General features: G+C 33.1%; 1 protein-coding gene across 1 annotated transcript; it reads right to left on the minus strand.

Annotated features, from left to right (window-relative positions):
* Positions 1-11,210: 11,210 nt before the first annotated feature.
* On the minus strand, positions 11,211-15,408 carry LOC124846214 (carboxyl-terminal proteinase, putative (DUF239)). Its single transcript, XM_047323434.2, has 7 exons — positions 14,733-15,408; positions 14,557-14,643; positions 14,180-14,392; positions 13,487-13,651; positions 13,212-13,265; positions 12,805-12,951; positions 11,211-11,855 (listed from the first exon to the last, which is right to left on the minus strand). Exons 1-7 carry the CDS (start codon positions 15,105-15,107, stop codon positions 11,478-11,480), a joined length of 1,419 nt encoding a protein of 472 aa, XP_047179390.1. The 5' UTR covers positions 15,108-15,408; the 3' UTR covers positions 11,211-11,477.
* Positions 15,409-19,471: the final 4,063 nt, after the last annotated feature.

Genomic DNA, 19,471 nt, shown 5'->3' on the forward strand with positions numbered 1-19,471 from the left:
ACCTTGTAGACATCTTCCATGGGATAGCTATGCTGAAGATTCCCATCTACGGCGTCTGCTAAAGCATTCTCTGGGTATTTATTTCTGAAAATTTGGCTAACCTGAATGTGATGAAAAGAAGCCTTTCAAATAATAATAATAATAAATGTTTGAGTATTGAGTCAACAGCAGAGTTAGATTTCTCTGAATAAAAGTGAACTAATGATTTTTTGGATTTCATTTTCACAGTACATACTCTCAACCTTAAATTCTATTTCTCTTTTTAATGTTCTATGAAAAACGAGTTTGACTTACAACTGTAACAAGTGATTTTATATTGTTGGCTTGTTGGTTGTCACGAAATAGTGCACGTTTCCCTGTTATCAACTCTGACAGCACCCCCCAAATGCAAAAACATCTGTTTTTATAGTCACTTGAAGCTCCTTAACAGATCTAAAAGGAGCAAAAAAGCAATCAAGTCAGAATAAAATCAACTGGTGTGTAAGTTTTTTTTTGACTTGGGTTTAAGTATATAATGGTAGCAAGAAAATTGGTTCTGTTGAATACACCAAGAGAGTGTACTTATGATTTGAAAGCACAAAACCTACTCTAGTGGAAGGTAGCCCGGTGTTCCAACAAGCCTTGGTGCTATGAATTCTTCATCATTGGTTCGTTCTACTAGCCTTGCGAGGCCAAAATCTGCTACCTACGTACAAAAGGCCAACTTAACGGATTGATTTTGAACTCAGTATAGAGACTTTGGTTCAAAGTTTTCTCAACTCAGCTTTACGAAGAAATAAAATAAATTCATCCCCAACAATTTCTTACAAGACAAGTTAAATTCAAAGGGACAAGTACAATGCTTTAAAACCTTTGTTGTTTTGTTAAACTAGCAGTGTTATAATATGTTTATTATGTGATAACATCAACAGCTGATTTAGTTCTATAACTATGTCAAAGTGCTATAACTATTTTGTCAAAATAACATTAGAATAAGGAAAGCAACAATATCAAGTTATCCCCTACAATTTATTCGAAGACTCAATAACTATACCAAGGGTGTTGCTCCCTCCACCTCCACACCTTTCTCCCTCCACCTCCCCAATTTTTTTAATTCCAATTATATTCTCATATTAAAATTTTTTGCTTTTACTATTTTAATTTATTTCAAACCTAGTTCTCCTACTTTATTCCGTGCACCCAATCTTTCCATCTCTAATTTCTGTTTAACAATTTGTCTTTCGTTTTACTCTGCAACCTCATTTGTCTTCTCCGTTTCACTTCTCCTCCTCCGTTTCTTTCTTCTTCATTTTTCTTACATTATTAAAATACATTAAAAATATATTCAAAAATAATAAATCAAAACATGTAAATTAAATTATTAAAATATTTCCAAAATAAAGAATAAACTAATAAAACAAACCCTAAAATAAAAAACGTAACTTTTAAACGGAGGTGACATCCTTCAACGGATGTCAACATCCGTTTAAGGAAAAACGGATGTCGACATCCGTTTTACCTTAAACGGATGTTGACATCCGTTGAAGGATTTTAACATCCGTTGAAGGATTTTGACATCCGTTGAAGGATTTTGACATCCGTTGAAGGATTTTGACATCCGTTGAAGGATGTCTTAAAGGTTACGTTTTTTATTTTAGGGTTTTATTTGAAGGTTTATTCGAATACGCACCTTGAGGAAGCAACACACGCACTGCACCACTCCACACACTGCACCACGAGAGCGACACTGCACCACGAGAGGGAGACTGCTTGATAATTCTTTCCACCACCACCAACCTTTGCAACTTGTAGTATCTCACAGCGACGAAAGAGAGAGAGGAAGAAATATAATGTTAAAATGAAAGAAAAATATTTTACTCAATAGGTTATTAGTGGAATAGGTTGTGAATGGGTAAAATTAAAAAATAACCCTAAAAATAAAATTTTACTTAAGGGCAAAATAGTAAATGGAAGGTAGAGGGAGAAAGGTGTGATGGTGGAGGGAGCAACACCCCTATATCAAAGAGTGGTCAAGTCAACTCAAACCATAAGTCGAGTCAATTTGACACAAGTCTACCTTGACTTGAGGATGATCCAAACTAGTTGAGACTAAAGATCAATCCAAGTTTTGGAACAAAAAATTAAGTAGAATTAGTTCGAATCAAAAATCAAGTCGAATCACCCTTTTAATATTATTTAGGACTGGATTGAGTTAGTCCATGAGTCATGGATCAAATTAACACATGTGATAAAGAGGAAGTGACTAGTTATGAAATTGCATTCTTTTTTTAAAGAGATTTCAAATTATATTATTTTAGTTATTTGAAATACCTTATTAAAAATTTTAAGTATAACTTTTAACTTCAATTTGATTTTCTCATTCAAACAACTCATTTTATTTCGAATAATTTTAAATTTACTAAATAAATTATTTATTTTCTCAAATTACATCATCCAAGCACACTTTTAAAGTTAAATATAGTACTATTTACACTTCCAAGTTATTATTAAAGTATACTATGGTTTTCCTATTTATAAGACTAAAAATATATGTAGAATACATTATATTTTTATTATCATAGTCGAGCTATGTAAGCTCATATTCATATTTGAATCGAGTCATTATAGGCTGATAATTGAGTCGATTCAATTTATGTCGAAGGTCAAAACTAGTCATCTCTAGTTACAGCTTGAGACAAGTTGAGCTCTGCCAAAGATTGAAATTAGTCAGCCTGGATCGAAGTTCAAGTCAAGTCAGCACAAGTCGAATGTTAAACTTAGTAATTTAAGTTGAAAAACAGTCTGAGTCAACTAGGACAAAGAGTCAATCCAAGTCGGTGCAACCTGAAAGGTCTAGCAAAGTTGGCTTGCACCAAGGATAGAGACGAGTTAACCAAGGTTTGATCCAACCTTATTTATCTTTATCATCGACCAACTCACATAGATTGGCCTATGGATTCACTTTAGCCCATAAAGATTTTGAAGCTAGTGTAACTTTGAGGAGTTTTTTTTCGAGGACTTTTGATTATATTAGTTTTTTTTGCCTTGATCTATGTTAGTCGAGATTAAAACTTGTGGATCGGATTGAGAGTTCAAGAATCAATTTTATAAATAAAATGGAAATAGTAACATCAAAACTGTCTTTTTAAAAATATAAAAAATAAAAAATAATAATGAAAACAATAAATCAATTCTATAAATAGAAACCAAAAATATTATTAGGCCTAATCTCTAAATATACTAAAATAATAGATAGTTTCACACTAAAAATACCCTAACTTTGTGTTAAATAAAAAAATATTATATTGAAAATAGCATATTGAGAATTAGGGATGGAATGGTAGTGGGACATAATACTCTATCCCGCCCAGATCCATCAATATAGTCCCTACATCTTCATATGTATTGACTTTGGGTTCAATTTGATTAATATGCTGCTGCAGAGGTCATTTACTCCTTTGTCTATTTAGTCAATGGTCTTTTATCATATAAACCCCTATTTGTCATTCAGTCAATATTTTCTTTATGCCCCTTCCCACATGATTAATAGCTGCTTTTATTTCGCATACTTTCATATTCATTCAACATGGCGTACATATAACGTACACTATTTTTTATCAGTAAAAACATAACATTGAATATTATAATCAGTGAGTATGATGTCTACAAATTAAGTATATCATTGTAAACTACACTACATGATTGTTCCTCGGTCACCCCTAACATTACATATAGATAATGTTTTATTAATATCATAAATATTTATTACAGTTTAAACAGAAGGGAGAAAGATTAAAAAAAGAAAATTGTAAAATAATTAATATGTAAAACAGACTTTACTATATTTTACATCAAATTCTAATGAATATGCATATAAACAGTTATTATTTAATAAGTATGATTATCTACAACGATTTTATTTATTATTATTTGCCATTAGTAATTAGGAATACACATTTTTTTCTCTAATAGTAAATTAAAAAAATTATAATTATATATGTGAGATGTTTGAAATAAAAGAATATAATAATATTATATACAAAGGAGTTTTGGATAGAAACGTAGGAAACTGCATCTCTCGTGTTCATATTCCTTTCACGCCAACTTCCATCCAAACCTTTTTACCTCAACCTATTTCTTTCAATTTATTCTTCTATTCACTTCTAATTCTATTTCAGACATCAATTGAAATGGACCATTGAATAAATGGAGGTTTAAGAAGAATTTTGAATAAATTGAATTTTTAAACCGACTAAGGTTCTATATATTCTATTAAATCTTAGTTTTCGTAGTGCTTTTGTCATGATCTTAGTAAAAAAAATTAGTAGTGATGCTTTCAATTTAATCTATTTTATACTGAAATTTAACTCTATTTGAATACTTTACATTAGGTATTTAAAAGAGATAACAATGTCTCTTAGGCTACAATAATTTAACTCATTATTTTGAGATAAGAAAAGCTAATAAAAGTTTAGACTTCTTTTTAAATTTTATGATTATGAATATATTGTGATATTAAACTGAGTTGTGAAAGTCATTAGGCTGTTTTTATTAAGTTGAACTTCATTGATTGGCATATTTTAGATGTAAAACCCTCTTTAATTAGCAATAATAATTCTGCGTCAAATCAAATTAATTTGCACCACAATCAATGTTTAATCCCTTTAAAAACCCACTCCCAACTCTGATTTCATCTCTGCTGTGCACGGAAAACTGAGCCAAAAATCATTTTCTCTGGAAACATTAAAAACGCACCAATCTTTGCATGCAAGCACGCCACGTGTCGCGGGAGAAGCTTCCAAAGCAGGGTTTGGTGTGCAGGTGGCAGGCTGGGAGACGCTCGTCCGTTTTGACGTGGAAATCCACAAAATCTGAGTTTTGAGAAACTCTCTCTCTCACTTGCACGCACTCTTCGTCTTCCCCAGAACCTAAAACCTCCATTTTTCTCCAACTTCTCTCTAAGAACCTTCATCTTCTCTCTACCATTACTCACTTCTTTCAACTCCAATCAACTTTCTGAAACCGTAGAAACGTTCACGGGCCAGTAAGCTTCATTTTGAGCCGAACCTCTTTTGATCCTGTAACCGACTTAGTTAAGGAGCGTAAGGAAGAGCTTAGCGGGTAGAAAGTCATAGTTGGGCAGATTCAAGATATACTGTTAAACGTTCACTGCTATCCAGGTAAGGGAAGCTTATATGTTTAATTTATACGGTATGTTATATGCTTTGATTTGCATGTGTGATACATCTGAAGATTTAGCTGTTATGAAAGTTTACTGAGATCTGATATGGTTTCTGGTTTGATTTATCTGTCATGAACGATCACTGGTTGTATGGAATATATATGTTGTTGGTGGTTTGAAATGTATGTTGATTTGATTATGTATGAATGAAGAATGGATATTGTATATTTGGGAATGATTAAAATGTTGAGATCTGTATGATGATGATGTTTAAGGTGAATTAAATCTGGAATGAAAGTTATAAAGTTTGAAAATTTGAAATCTGGAAAAGTCTGTTAAGGTTGAAAAATCTGAAACTGTAAATCTTCCCTTTGATAAATGACGCTCGTCACTGTACGGTCTTATACCGTTCGGTTTCCCTACAAAAGACTTAGAATTGAATTCTTTCATTTGGGAAGAATTCGGTGTGAGAGCGAGCGTTTTTATTGAGTTACTATGTTGAGCGTCCGGCTCAACATAGAGTGTCGTATGCCTTAACTTAAACAATGCTGAAATAAGAACGTTCGGCCTTATGTCGAACGTTCGTCCTTAATAGCGTTCGGCCTCATGTCGAACGGTCGTCCTAAAGAGCGCTCGGCCTTTTGCCAAGCGTTCGTCATGATTTGTGCTCGGTCATATACCGAACGTCCGCTTTAATAAAGAGTTCGGTCTTAAACCGAACGTTCGATATTATTCCCTGACGAACGTATATAGCATTCGTTCAAGTATTTGAATATTCACATTCTTACGTTCGTTCTAATACTAGTCTCGGTCTTCCATGTGCAAATTCCTTCAAAGAAAATTTTTAAGTATTATTATCCATCCTTCCTATATATTGAATCTGGTTCAAGATCTTTATTATGAAATTTTCTAAGTATCAGTACTCCTTCAAAATTGAGTCGTTTCATTTAACTGACCAACAGAGAGTCACGTTCGTCCATCCAGTACTTATTTTAGACGTTCGTCCTAATTCTTCAAAGGACAGAACGTTCGTTCTTTTATGCTCTTAAAGTTAAATATGAGAATGATGATAAATTATAAGATCTTACCTTGCGAACACTATATTGAGTGATTCTATGAGTATGAAATTTGAACGAGCGTTCCATGGAGGGACGTCTCCTATATATATTGGAATATTAAATTTGGTAAAGTATGACTGTGGATAAGCTAAGCCAGGCTTGGTCCATCCTGATATTCCGTGACACTCATTCTCAAGTAGAGAGGAGTAGTTCATGTGTGGGAATGGCAGGAGGTCTTCGTATCCCTCACTTAGCAGGGGCGAAGGATTAACCTCGAGTGGCAGCTGATTAGGTATATCCCGGCTAATACACCACTCGGGTGCGAGGACGCTTGTAGCTACACAGATCATACAGTCCGGACGGTCGTCATAAATATATATGTATATATAGTCATATAATGTTACATGAGTGATTGCGTGGAATGATATGTTTATTGTATATGTTGATGTATAATTTAAATTATATAAGCTTACCCTTTCGTTTCCTTGTGTTGTCACCTTGTATATGTACGTTCGTCCTGTCATTGCAATGATCATCCGTGTGGATGTGAGCAGATGGAGGTGCGTCACTTGAAGAAGTGCTAGAGGAAGAAATTTTGGAAGACGCTAACCTGGTGGAGGTAGAAGTTAAAGCAGAGCCTTAGAGCGCTCGCGAGTGTTTGTAGTTAGTTTTATTTATGTTATTTTTGAACGTTCGGTCATAGTTTTGTAAGACCGTTCGTCCCTGAACTCTTGCTGGTTTAAGCGTTCGTTATTTTCTTTATGTCTATGCCGTTCGGCAATTAAATGCTAGTTCAGATTTGTAAGACTGCACTGTTTTATATGATTAATGTAATTAATTCTGATTATGGTAATTACTATATGTTGGGATGTTACATTAGAGAAATAGGAATGAATAAAATGTGTGGATTTGAGTATGGTGTACAAACTAGTGTAGTGGTGGTATCTATTTTGATTTTGAATTTAATGAGTTTATTTGGATACAAGAAGTAAAATAACTTAGATACACCATAGGAGCAATCTCGTATACATTGAAATTTTTGAAGTTATGTAATGTCGTTGAACATGATTTTAAAATTGTTGGTCCTAAAGGAAAAATAAATTTGAGTAAGCTTAAGGGAATGGAGCATGAGCACCAATTATATATTGTTGTGTGCCAACTATAAAATAAATTACAAAAGTTCTAAGGGTTGAGTGTTGGACACCAAATCACCATCGTTGGACGCACAAAAGGGTAGTGGGTGCCGAATTGTTGTCGTTGGGTGCGACTTGGAACTTTAGTTCTAGGGAGCCCTGATTTTATTTTTGCTAGGTGATAATGACATATTTTACCATGATTTCAATATTGAATTAAGAGAAAATGTCAACTCTTTCTTGGTTTTTTGTCTTGTAAATCCTAGTTTTCTTTTAGTTTATTAAGTGGTTGCATCTTAAGTTTTAATGAGATAAATTGATCATTAAGCCCTACTTTTATATGCTTAAGTCAGTTGGAAGAAGTCTCTAAATCTAATGAAGGCACTGGAACCCAAAGAAAGCAAGAAGAACAACAAAACTGAAGAATCATGACTCTGCTGAAGTCGTGCACGAACGCCCTTTTTCCATGGCCGTTGGAGCGCATTACACCATTTCTAGCTTGCGTCCTCTGCCTAGGGGCTCGCGCCCTCTACCTAGGGGCGCTTGAGTGCCACTTTTTTGACTGAGCGCAACTTTTGCTGATGTGACAGATTAAGCTTATTTAACCATAAAACGCGAATGGGTCGATATCTTTGGGCACCAAAACACGATTTCTCTCTATTGGAGCACTTGGAAGCGAGCTCGGAGCTGTGGGAACAACCCTTCTTCATCCTTGGGTCTTCATCTTCTTCCATTTCCACCATTTGTAAGCTCAAGCTCTCTATGACAATGAAAAGCTAATTTCATTCTTGTTAGGGACTAATGTGACCACAGATCTCTTATGTAAATTATAGTTGATTTGAATGATTATATGTGTCTTTCATTGATTGTTAATGTTTAATTCCTTCACTTAAAGCTTGTTATGATTTGATCAACCATGGCATGATTTTGGGGTTTGTTTGATATTGGGAAATATTGTGTGAATTTGGAACTGGATATTAAACACCTATAGGAAATAATATCTAGGGATAAAACTAAGACCTTTGGTTGTCTTGAATCTCAATTCTTAATGCGAAAATAATTGTTAGGTTTTTCAAGGGATTGAAGTCTAATAAGGAAGTCTAGGCTCTCTCTACCAAGGGATTGAGTTTGAGTAAATTAATAGATTGACATTGACATATTAATGAAGATGAAGTGATTTTCCATGCATAAGAGTGAAGTAGGTGAAATCATCCCCCAACAATATCATTCCATATCATTTCTAATCTTATCCATTTCCAAGTGTTTGAGTTATCAAATATCACTTTTACCATTTATGTTTCATCTTTACTTTAATTGCATAAAACCCCAAAATATGGAATCATTCTTTAGTCTAAGTTAGTTAAAAATTATATGATTGTTTGGTGACACGGGTCTCTTAGGAAACGATATCCAGTGTCACCGATTTATTGCTCGAAACGATTTAATACACTTGTCAAAGTCTCAACACTAGGCGATAGTGAGATCTTGCTAGGTAGAAGTTTGAGAAAAAATATTTTGTTTTCAATGTGTTTTAAAAATATTTTGTTTTCAATGTGTTTTAAATTAATTAAAGGTATTAGGAGTGAAATATGAATTTTGTGTGAATATTGTGAATGTAGTGACTCCTAAGAAGGGAATACTAAGTTGATGTGATGTGATGTTAGGTGGTGTATTGAGAGAAATTTTGTAGAAACTATCTTGATTATAATATTATCATACTCGTGTAGAGGCAAATATCTAGTGATGGGAGTCAAAGGAGGTTCTTGGCATCTGGAGCTTCAATATAAGATAAAATCAGACCTAACAGATGTGAAAAACTTACCATGGTCATACTCAACAGGAATTTATGTCCCATATATATATATATATATATATATATATATATATATATATATATATATATATATATATATATATATATATATAAATAATCTGAGCGGTAAGAGTAAGATATGTTAGGTGTAGATTTTTTGAGTTTGCTTGATCTTCTAAAAATAGATTTAAATGTTATTTGAGCTATGAGATCTAGTCGTGAGGGTTGTGTTGTGATTTTTGAGTCCTAAGGATTGTATTATATGATACATATTTGCTTCTTATTGTTAACAAATAATCTAGAGTTGAAAATAAATTTTGTTTGAAAGATAACTATTGTTGTTGAATCGAATTTTTGATAAAGATGGATAAAGTTTGATAAAAGAGTAGAAGATTAAACTTGTATGTTTGAACTATTGGCTTATTTTTCGAGGACAATTTTAATTATGTAATTTTCATTAGTTTACCTTTTGCTTTGGTGTTGTTATGATTTTTAATGAAATATTATACGTGAATAAATGATCCGGTAATGAGAAAAATAAGTGAATTTGTAAAGTTTTCTTTAGTTATATTTATGTAAAAATATAAATAAATTGTATATTTTAATTATGTACTTTTATATCGGGTACAACTTCTTCTTCGTTAAGTCAAGTTAGTTTATTTTTGAAAAAAAATTCATATACAATGTACATATTTATATATTTGTTGTGTTTAAAGGATATGGTGTGTTATTAGTTATGTAACGATATAGCTAGTAATAATGTATATGCTAATTAAGGTGCTTACAATATAATTACCAAATAAGTGATTAATAATAATAATTAATAAATCTTAAATAATTATACAAGAGAATAAAAATGTTTAAATATATGTCTTAAAAATAATTATAATAATTAATGATTAAAGAAAAAAATAATATAAATTTTTAAATTACATAATAGTTTTAAAACTAATTTAATATTTAAAGATACGGGATATATATCCATTTTTATATTCAATTTAAAAATTAAATATTATTCACATGTATAATTTTGAAAAATCAAATATTATTTATATACATATAAATACTTAATTAATACAAGAATTTTACGTTCAAATAAAGATAAATTTAAACAATATCAAAGATATATTCATTTATTATATTAATATATATATATATATATATATATATATATATATATATATATATATATATATATATATATATATATATATATATATATATATACACACACACATTAAAATACTTATATAATGTGGTAGACATAAAGTTATCTTTTACAATAAAATTATTAGATAAATAATATTTTTTATTATATATTATTGTATGAGGTGAGATTCACCTATTCATAAAATTTAATAGTTTGTTATCAAGTAATACAACCTCGTTACATCCCTACGCCATTATATTGAAATGCTTGACAAAATAAAATAAAAACAGTGCAACTACTCTTCGATAACGTTAAGTCCAAGATCTCTGTTGACTATTTCCGAACTTTGACTGTGAAGCTGCAACTAACAGCAAAGCAAACTTTTAAATTTCCTATACTAAATACTTCTAATTAAAAATTTCCTGCAACAACAATTATTTAAACTTTTTAATATTAAACTTCAAATAACTTTCAAACTATATAACAATCCAAATATTTATTTTAGTATTCGTGTGAGATTATTGGCAAAAAGTAATTTATAGTAAAAAGTTATGAAAGTTTGATTATCTAGTTAACTACTGATTAAACGATCATACGATATATACAATGTATATATTGACTTAAACATATAAATTCTGTTAATCGAACGATCCTACAATACATTTAGTAATGTTAAAATCTAACCAAACATTTCTTCATTTAATTTTCAAAATAACATCTCCATTAATAATATTTCTAGAAATGTATTATCATAAAACAAACGTTGAGAATAGTTTTAATCAAGACCAAGACATAGTTCAAATTAGAGGAAGAAGAAAACTAGAGAAGAAACAATCGTGATTTTAACCAGTAAATAAAATGAGGAAATAAAAAAAGAAAAAGGGATAGAATGGAATAGAAAAACGAAGAAATATATTTACTATTTCTCTTTAAAGATTTACATAGGAGTCCAGGTGGTAATGGTATAATCAGTGGGTGACTGGTTAGTCAAAATAAAAAAAAAATCGTTGATTAACAAACAAATGTAAATTAAATATAAGAATAAATGACCCCATGACCCAAGCTTCTTGCATGCCCTTGAGAAGGAAAACCAATGTCACCCAAACCCAAAAATGACCAAATATAAAATTAAAGAAAAAAAAATTAAAAAAAATTCATCCCCTTAGGGACATCTCACATTTCTCCCAGGTCCACCATAGTAAAAGTAATTCCCCCAAACATTATTAATCCCTCCTTGAATGTCATAGCAATTGGGGTGATCTGCTAGAACCCTAAGATTTGACAAGGGTACCAAGTTGTTGTCCCAATCCACAACTTGCATATTCCTAAAGTATGAAGCTTTTCCAAACCCTTCACTTGCAAAATGACCACTACCCATTTGGGTTGAAGTGTGAGAGCCTGATTGCCTTGAATTCACCACTTCTCCACCAAATTGCACCATGCTTGCATGATCCCTCAGGTGTGTGAACAAGAACGATGGCCAATACCCGACTAAGATTCCGGATCCGAATTCAAGCCACCAATTCCCATGCTTTGGATCCTGTACACGAAAAATGAAGCATTACACCAAACCTTCAATGTCACCTTTTGTTGCAAACTACTCAAAGATAGACATAATTATGAATAGCAACATGTTAGCCAGGTTGGTAAGCGAAACGGGTCAAAAAGAGGGGAAAAGAAAGGTCGTGAATGTTGGGGGAATAAATAAGCCAATTTTTAGGGTTTTGTTAGAATAATAGTAAAACCAAGATAAAAAAAAAAAGTGAAGAGAATCTTGAAAAGAAGAGGAAATACAGTTCATTATTAGAATTCACAGTGCATGCGTGTAATGTCCCAAAGTATTAAAGTGAGTAAAGTGGCATGTTAACTGAGACATGACATAGGACAAAACTTTGTGCACCATCACTTTATTCTTCCTCTTTTTTTAGCTACTATATCTTCACTTTTATAAAATTTAAAATAATTAATTATCGTATTACCATCAAAAGCTTAAATTAATCTTCCCTTGCTTCTTCTACCAGTCTATATCACAAAATTCGATGGCATTTGCGAGACTTCCCAAATAATGGAGACCCCACCATTGACTATTTTTAAATCCATTTTATTAACTTTTTTTTTTTGGCTCGTTTGGGATTTTGACTAAGAAATTCGAAGACTTTTCTGAACCACAAAAGTATTCAAATCGAACGGTAGGCACAGTGTTCTGTCATAAAATCTTTTATATCATTTAACAGGGACCCACCCTCAACCCATCACGTATGCCACATAAAAGATTAACCTAAACTAGGATATAAACAAACCCTAAATGGCTTAATCCGTTTTATATGACAAAGTTTAACTTTTTCAGTCAACAACAAAAACAGCGCATAATCACCAAAACAAAAATTAACATAAAGTAACCCAAAAAGAAATAAATGGAGACTTCTACACCAAGTTCTCAATGAATAATCATTTTTTGTGATCAATTTCGTAAAGAAAGACCAAATTACCTTCCAAATCAGCAAACTAATATCAAATTGCCCACCGGCATAGGAAGAAGTTGGAGAAATTGCAGCCCCAATTGCAATTCTATTGTTAGTTTGAACAAAACCTGAGCACAGTAAATTGTAGCATCCAGTTGCTTGATATGCATCACTCTGTAAATAATAAATACCGATATTTTTCATCAGTTTCATTCTTTTTAATAACAATAACAACTGTAGTATGAACCATGCTCAATTTTGTCCTTTAAATTATAATCTGTATCCATGATTTAACATTATAATAAATGAAATAATCTGTTTGACTAGAAACATCATAGCTTATTAATACATGATCTGCCTTGGAGTTTAAGCAAGGATCACAATAAACATATAGTATAACTGTGCACCCATTTTGCTTGAATGAGTTTTCTTACCGTCCAATAAGTAAAGAATCTGGGGTATCTGTCCCCATAGAGCTCGGGGCTGACCTGCAGCAAAATTAATTGAAATAAGTTTGGTTGTCCAAAGCATAATATTAAATTCAGCGATGAAAATGAATGGTAGGTAGTTGAGCATGGTATCTGTGTTTTGAATGCTATTGGTAACCAAAAAGGATACAGTGGTAGAAATTATTGAAGGAAAATGAGTATGTTTGTGTAAAGAAAGAGTTGATTAATTAAGGTGCAGTAATGGGTGAATTGAAACTTGCCTGCCAACCAGCTTCAATAGTGTTGAGATCATCCCCAAATGAACCAGATATGACCCACATTTGGGACAGGCTGAATTCATCCTGATTTGCCACACGGGGTGCCCACACGTTTATGCTAGCCTTTGCTCCATAGTACTGTTCTCCACTCACATACCCAACTGCATGCTGTGCAGTGCACCAACAAATACTATTGTTAGGTTTGCAGGTATGTCACAACGAAACTATTTGTTAGGTCAGTTTGAAGAGTTGCTAGAGGAAGCTAGGTTTTTTATTGTTACTTTTCTATGCAAGATAATGAGGGTTTAAACTTGATGTTGAGTGGTTTGGTTAAATTTTTGTATACAGGGTAAAGTTAGCTGCAACATACACAAGGATGAAAAGACCACTTACTTTGGAGTAAGTGAAACATTACTAGCTGAGGAACCATGGAATTCTGTGATTGCCATAAAAAGGAAAAGGTTGAAGTTTCACAGTCGGAAGAAAGGAATAAAAATCCAGCTAATCAAAATTATTTTTTGGTGCTTTCATCGCTATTCTTAGCTTCATTGTGAAGCATGGTGAAAAACAAAACATTTAACTCCCATGTGCTTGCCTTAATAGTTTCTGCTAGAGTTGTTTGTTAATGCCTTCCTTTGGTTTGGAAAAAGGAAAAAAAGAAAGGTAAAGAAAAGAAAAGAAAGTTTCAGTACATACCTCGTGGCCATTGCTGCTGGTGTCCCTTCTAACACGCCTGCTTATTTTCCTTCCAAATCTGCTTACAGAACTAGCTCTTAACATGTCTTCTTCTTTTGTTCTTCTAATTGGAATTGTACCTTCTGGACATGACTCCCCTGACATGGTCCATAGCTGAAAATTCTCACTCAATAGGTCCCTTTGGTTATGACCTTTAGGCCTTTCGGGAGGATCCTGCACATGATATGAACGAACATCTGCACTTTAATTCAAATTTCTCCCTAACTTCAAATAATAAATTCTATGTAATTCAAATTTCTCCTCACATCAAATAATATATTCAAATTTAAAAAAAAAAAAGAAACTGTAAGAAAATGTCTGAGACAATTGACAATTACCAGTGGTTTGTGTCCCTTCAACATAGGATGATCAAAAGCTGGTTGCTGATGAGACACCACACAGTCTATTACATCACCGTCAGGACTCTGGTGGCAGCGAAAAGAAGTTCACCGTGTTACGGTAAAAAAACAGGGGAGAAAACAAGGGACGTGAAAAGCAAGAAGCTTTGGCTCACCTGAATTGTCTTAACAGGGGGCTTGTTGATTTGCTGAAGACGAGTTCTTATGATGTTCATCTTGTGAACCTCTTCTTGCGGCTTAAAAGTCTGGTTGGCAACTGGGGCGTTGCCCATTTCTGAGGAACAAACAGGACAAAGCAAAGAAGCAACAAGAAGGAAATGTACAAGTATGGAAATGATCGGGGAGCTCAAACACAAGCTAAAATTCATGCTTGAGAGATCTGTCTTCCTTGTTTCTATTGACAAATCCGAGTGAGTTTGTTCACATTGGCCTTGTCTTCTTGTTCTTGCACGAACAAAACAAAAGTGTGTGTTCCCAGGCTTTGATTCTTCCAGGGGAAACACGTCTCCCACCAAATCTATCCAACACATGGCGAGTATTCTAAGAAAGGCTAATTACTCCTTCACCATCTTCAATGTCTTGGAAGCACACAACAACTTCCTTCTATTCTCGCTCTGACTCTCTCTTGGAGTTTAGTGCTCAAGACTTGTGAAACTCGGGTTTTTTTACTGACAACTACAACTTCCAGGTGCTACCTGATTAAAATAAAAATGCACAGGGTTGGGGTTTCTTGAAGTTTTGACCATGTGGGGTGGAGTACTTATAAATGCCAGAGTAGTGATGAAATCATGCCCAATTTAAAAACTCCAAGAAAGTCCGAGTGCAAGAGGGGTGCATGAATCATGGCTCATTTAAAAAAGTTGTGTGTGTGTTTTTTTACACAGTTTTTCCTTTAGTTACCATTTTGGTCTTTAAGGAATGTAATTATCACGGTGTCCATTAGTTTGGTTGTTCAATACAATCAATACTAATAGGTTCATTAAAATGGTGGTTTAATGTCAATTTTAACATTAAATTAGTTCTTTAATATTAGTGTTTATGGTGAAAGGACCAAACTGTTGACTTTTTTAACATTGGAAAATTAAAATTAAGAGTTAATGTTACTTTCTTTTATTGTTCGAAGTGAAAAAGTAAAGATTTTCTTTTCAGGTTACAAGAATGCATTGGAAAGAAACTGCATTTTTGAAATATAAGAAATGGGTTATTGAAAATTATGTCATTTTGTAGTGGTCAATCATGAGGGTAGTTTCGTTTTTATCTTTAACTGCAGAACAAATGGTGGTAGGGCTTTCTATTTTGAAGTAAAAAATTGGAGAAGTAACCTTGTATCAGAAAAGGTTAAAAATTTAGACACAAGATGTACTTGAAGGTATCCAAATTGGTCCTAAGACAGTTTGGTGGGAGGGAAAGAGAGGAAGAAATATCGAAGTCAGAGAGATATAAGAGGACATGTTTCCGGTCTCCAATACAAGAACTGAAACTTTAGCTTTTGTGGTGTTAGTTTTTTGGGGCAAAATGGGACTGATGATTTCTGTTATTCTTTACTTTGTGTCTCAGGACTGATAGGAATTACGATTGATTTGGGTTCTCTATTTGCTTTAAGGCTCTTGCTTTCCCACTTCCCAAGATGTTCTATTATGACTCACCTGCTACCACATTTTTCCATATTCCCTTTCATAGCAAAATTTCTATACTCTTCAATCCAATCTATAACCATCCTCGAGCCTATTTTCATTAGCTGCAACTTTGAAAACAATGTTCTATCTACTTATACCAAACTAGAGAGATAGCAGATAAGTATAATATGCATATTTTATGAATGTTTACCTGAAATCCTCAGTATTTGAAAGTGTACCATACTTTGATTCAACCCAATTGAAATCAATTTAAAAGGATAAAACTTTCCAGCTTTTCACATATCTTTGATAATAACTCTTACTAAGTATTTTGAACAAACAGTGTTTGACTAGTTTTTAAATATTTTAATTAATTGAATATTCTAATTTATGTCAATGACACTGACAGTTTAATTTTTGTAATTTAAAAGATTAATCTAATTGTTTTACTAAAATTAAAGTTTATCATTCTTTAAGACCTTTTATATATGTCTTTCAAGAAGTTACATGAATTTGCATTAGTGAGAGTTGAATTGGTAGTAGGAAGGTCCCCAACCCAATTGGCACGCGCAGACCTGGCATTGTTCACTACATGTTTAAGCACAAACTCATGAGATGCATGCGTGTCATGGTTTGTCCATGGTATTGGGGGCTCAATCTTTTGGGTTGTCGTTAATTAGGTGAACCCCATCCAGAAAAAAGAACAACCACTAATAATGTTTACCAACGTAACTACCTTAATCAAGGACACTTATCATATGCTCTATGCTCACCAAATTCTTCTTATCATAAAAGGTCTTAGCTTCTTCCACTTTTGTAGATTATAATCATTGTCTTTATGTTCCGTTGTTACTGTGGTGCACCCCTACGTAATCGAGTGGCTGGTCAAAATGCTAACCATCACTTTTAACTATCCTTGGTGAGAAGGAAACATTGGGGAGTTATTAAGGAGAAGGAAAATTAATCATGAAAAAGCTACATTTTGCAGTTAATTGTATGAACTAGGAAAAAGCTATATTTTGCTGTTTTAGTCATTCATAGCTAATGGCTTATTTTCATTGAAAAAAGTTGTACCACTGACACCCTTTAAGAAATTCTGAATATACTATTTCCATCAGTGCTATTCTCACAAGAATAACTACTTTTTTTTAAAAAAATATTATTAATGCATCTAAGATCTTTGTTACCTAGCTTTACAGTTAAAACTCAACAATTATAATTGAAAGGAAAACATAGCTTAAGTAACTTACAGAACATATGTCCTCAACCAAAATGATTAGTACCAACAAAACATAATTGATTTGAGCTAAGACAGAGTATGCTACCCTTCCTAGGGGATGTAGCTCATAAACCTTTGTAAGACATTAGGGACTATGATTCAAGGCTTCATTGGCACCAAAACGGATGTTGTCTTTCTTTCACAGTGTTTCTCTAGTTTCTCCTTTTTGGGGACTCTGGCAATGATACCTGCCTACCATTTTGCTAGGAACCTCTTTATTTGTAGCTCTGAATTTTTAAATCCTTTTCTTTTCTTATCTCTCACATACTCACTAACATCAGCAACATAGACAATGGGAAGCATACTGAGAATCTGGTTCCCCGTGAGTCACTCTCACTACAGCTCACTGGTCCGCACATTAAATTACACAACCTCAGTGAAACCAAAACTCATGTCTCTTACATCCAGAAACATTCAGCAATGTACTTTACACAAGTTAGTTGAAGGTCAAGAATCAAGATATGTTTGGGTAGCAACTATAAACACAAAATGCCAAATATGTTTCTTCTTCTGTTGTTTGAGTGAAAAATGAAAAGACCCCTCTAACTAACTCATGGACAGTTTCGAGGGATTAATTAATTTAATTATAGTCACCAGTTTAATGAACATTATGGACCATTGTACAACCAAGTTTGGAAGAATTAGAAAGTCCTAATTAATAATGCCTTAAAAGGTTTCTGTTTATCTTTTGAGTTTGTCAGTCACTGTGCATTAATTTTTTCATGTATTTAGACAGATGATCATCCTTCTTTCTTAATTGGTGGAAGGGATGGAGACAGATGTTTTATTTGAGAAAACTGTTACCAGACAACCGTGGCTTCCACTTGTTTTGATTGGCATGAAACATCAATTTGCGACAAAACTACGAGAAATGGTTTATAGCTACTGAAAAGTTGGCATGTGTCTACGTTTCTAAGGAAACAAATTAAGGCAAAACATGGTGCAGACAGAAAAATGTAGTTCACTATTTCAAGAGCAAACAAAAACCAGTAGCGTGGGGTTATTATTAATGTAATGGAAGGCAATTCTAGGTGAGAAATCGGTCAATAGTCGATATGTAAGGAAAGCATGGGTGAATGGTGGATGAGTGTGCAGTGTGAGTGAGAGAGTCCATCATGCAGAGTTATGGCCTAATTAATTTAATTAAGGAGGGTTGAATTCTAAACTTCAGTTGAAGTTTCAATATCACGCAAGAAAATATTGGTTGAAAGAGTAGAGAAAGAGGGAATACATAAATATCAATTCCACTTGCATTCACATGGTTTTCCCAAGGTACACTTCAATATTAAATATATGTAACGAGGGAGCGCTAAATATGATTCTGCACCAATCGTTGATCACACATTTTGTCAGAGAAGAACGTGTGACTTTGTTCGTTATATGTGATGGAATTCCAACATTTCACATCTTGATCAAAGAATGCAGAGAATGGTCATAAACAAAAATTGACAGAGGAAAATATGTACTCAGAATTCCAGGGCAGCAAACAAGAAACTTTGTTCTATTGTTCAAAAAACTCTCCTTTTACAACTAAAACTTTTCTTTAAATGTTTCAAGGAAATTTATAAAACTCACAGCAAACTCATTTCTTTAGAAAAACTTTCACAAAGATGAATTCTTTTAACCATTTTTGGCTCAATATCTGATGCAGACATTGACATCCCATAAGCTAACCAAAGGGAAAAAATTCTAAACCTCTTGGTGTGTCGTTTTCCTCTACTGATGTGAAATCTCAGTCGTACATTACTTCAGAGTAGTCATCTTTTATTTGATTCCATATAAGGCGCCACATAAGCTACCTTTTTAATGCATTATGTAGTCAGCATTGTAGTGCTCATTAAGGTACTGAGCAACTATACACTGTAGTCGGTGGACAAGTCAGTGAATCACTCACTTCCTTAACGCTTATATTCTTCTAAAATTCTTTGTACAGTATTCTAATTGGGCCTAGGCATATAATGATGATGTCTCCTAGTCGAAGCTGTGAGATTAGCTTAGA

This window comes from Vigna umbellata, chromosome 9 (assembly GCF_029865625.1).
Source record: "Vigna umbellata cultivar VRB3 chromosome 9, Vumbellata_1.0, whole genome shotgun sequence".
NCBI lineage: Eukaryota > Viridiplantae > Streptophyta > Magnoliopsida > Fabales > Fabaceae > Vigna > Vigna umbellata.

Coding starts and splice junctions, on each gene's coding strand:
- LOC124846214 (XM_047323434.2), bottom strand. CDS start 15,107: ATGTGTTGGATAGATTTGGTGGGAGACGTGTTTCCCCTGGAAGAATCA. Junction 13,652..14,179: donor CCAGCAGCAATGGCCACGAG/GTATGTACTGAA, acceptor TGCACTGCACAG/CATGCAGTTGGGTATGTGAG. Junction 13,266..13,486: donor CTATTGAAGCTGGTTGGCAG/GCAAGTTTCAAT, acceptor ATTTTGCTGCAG/GTCAGCCCCGAGCTCTATGG.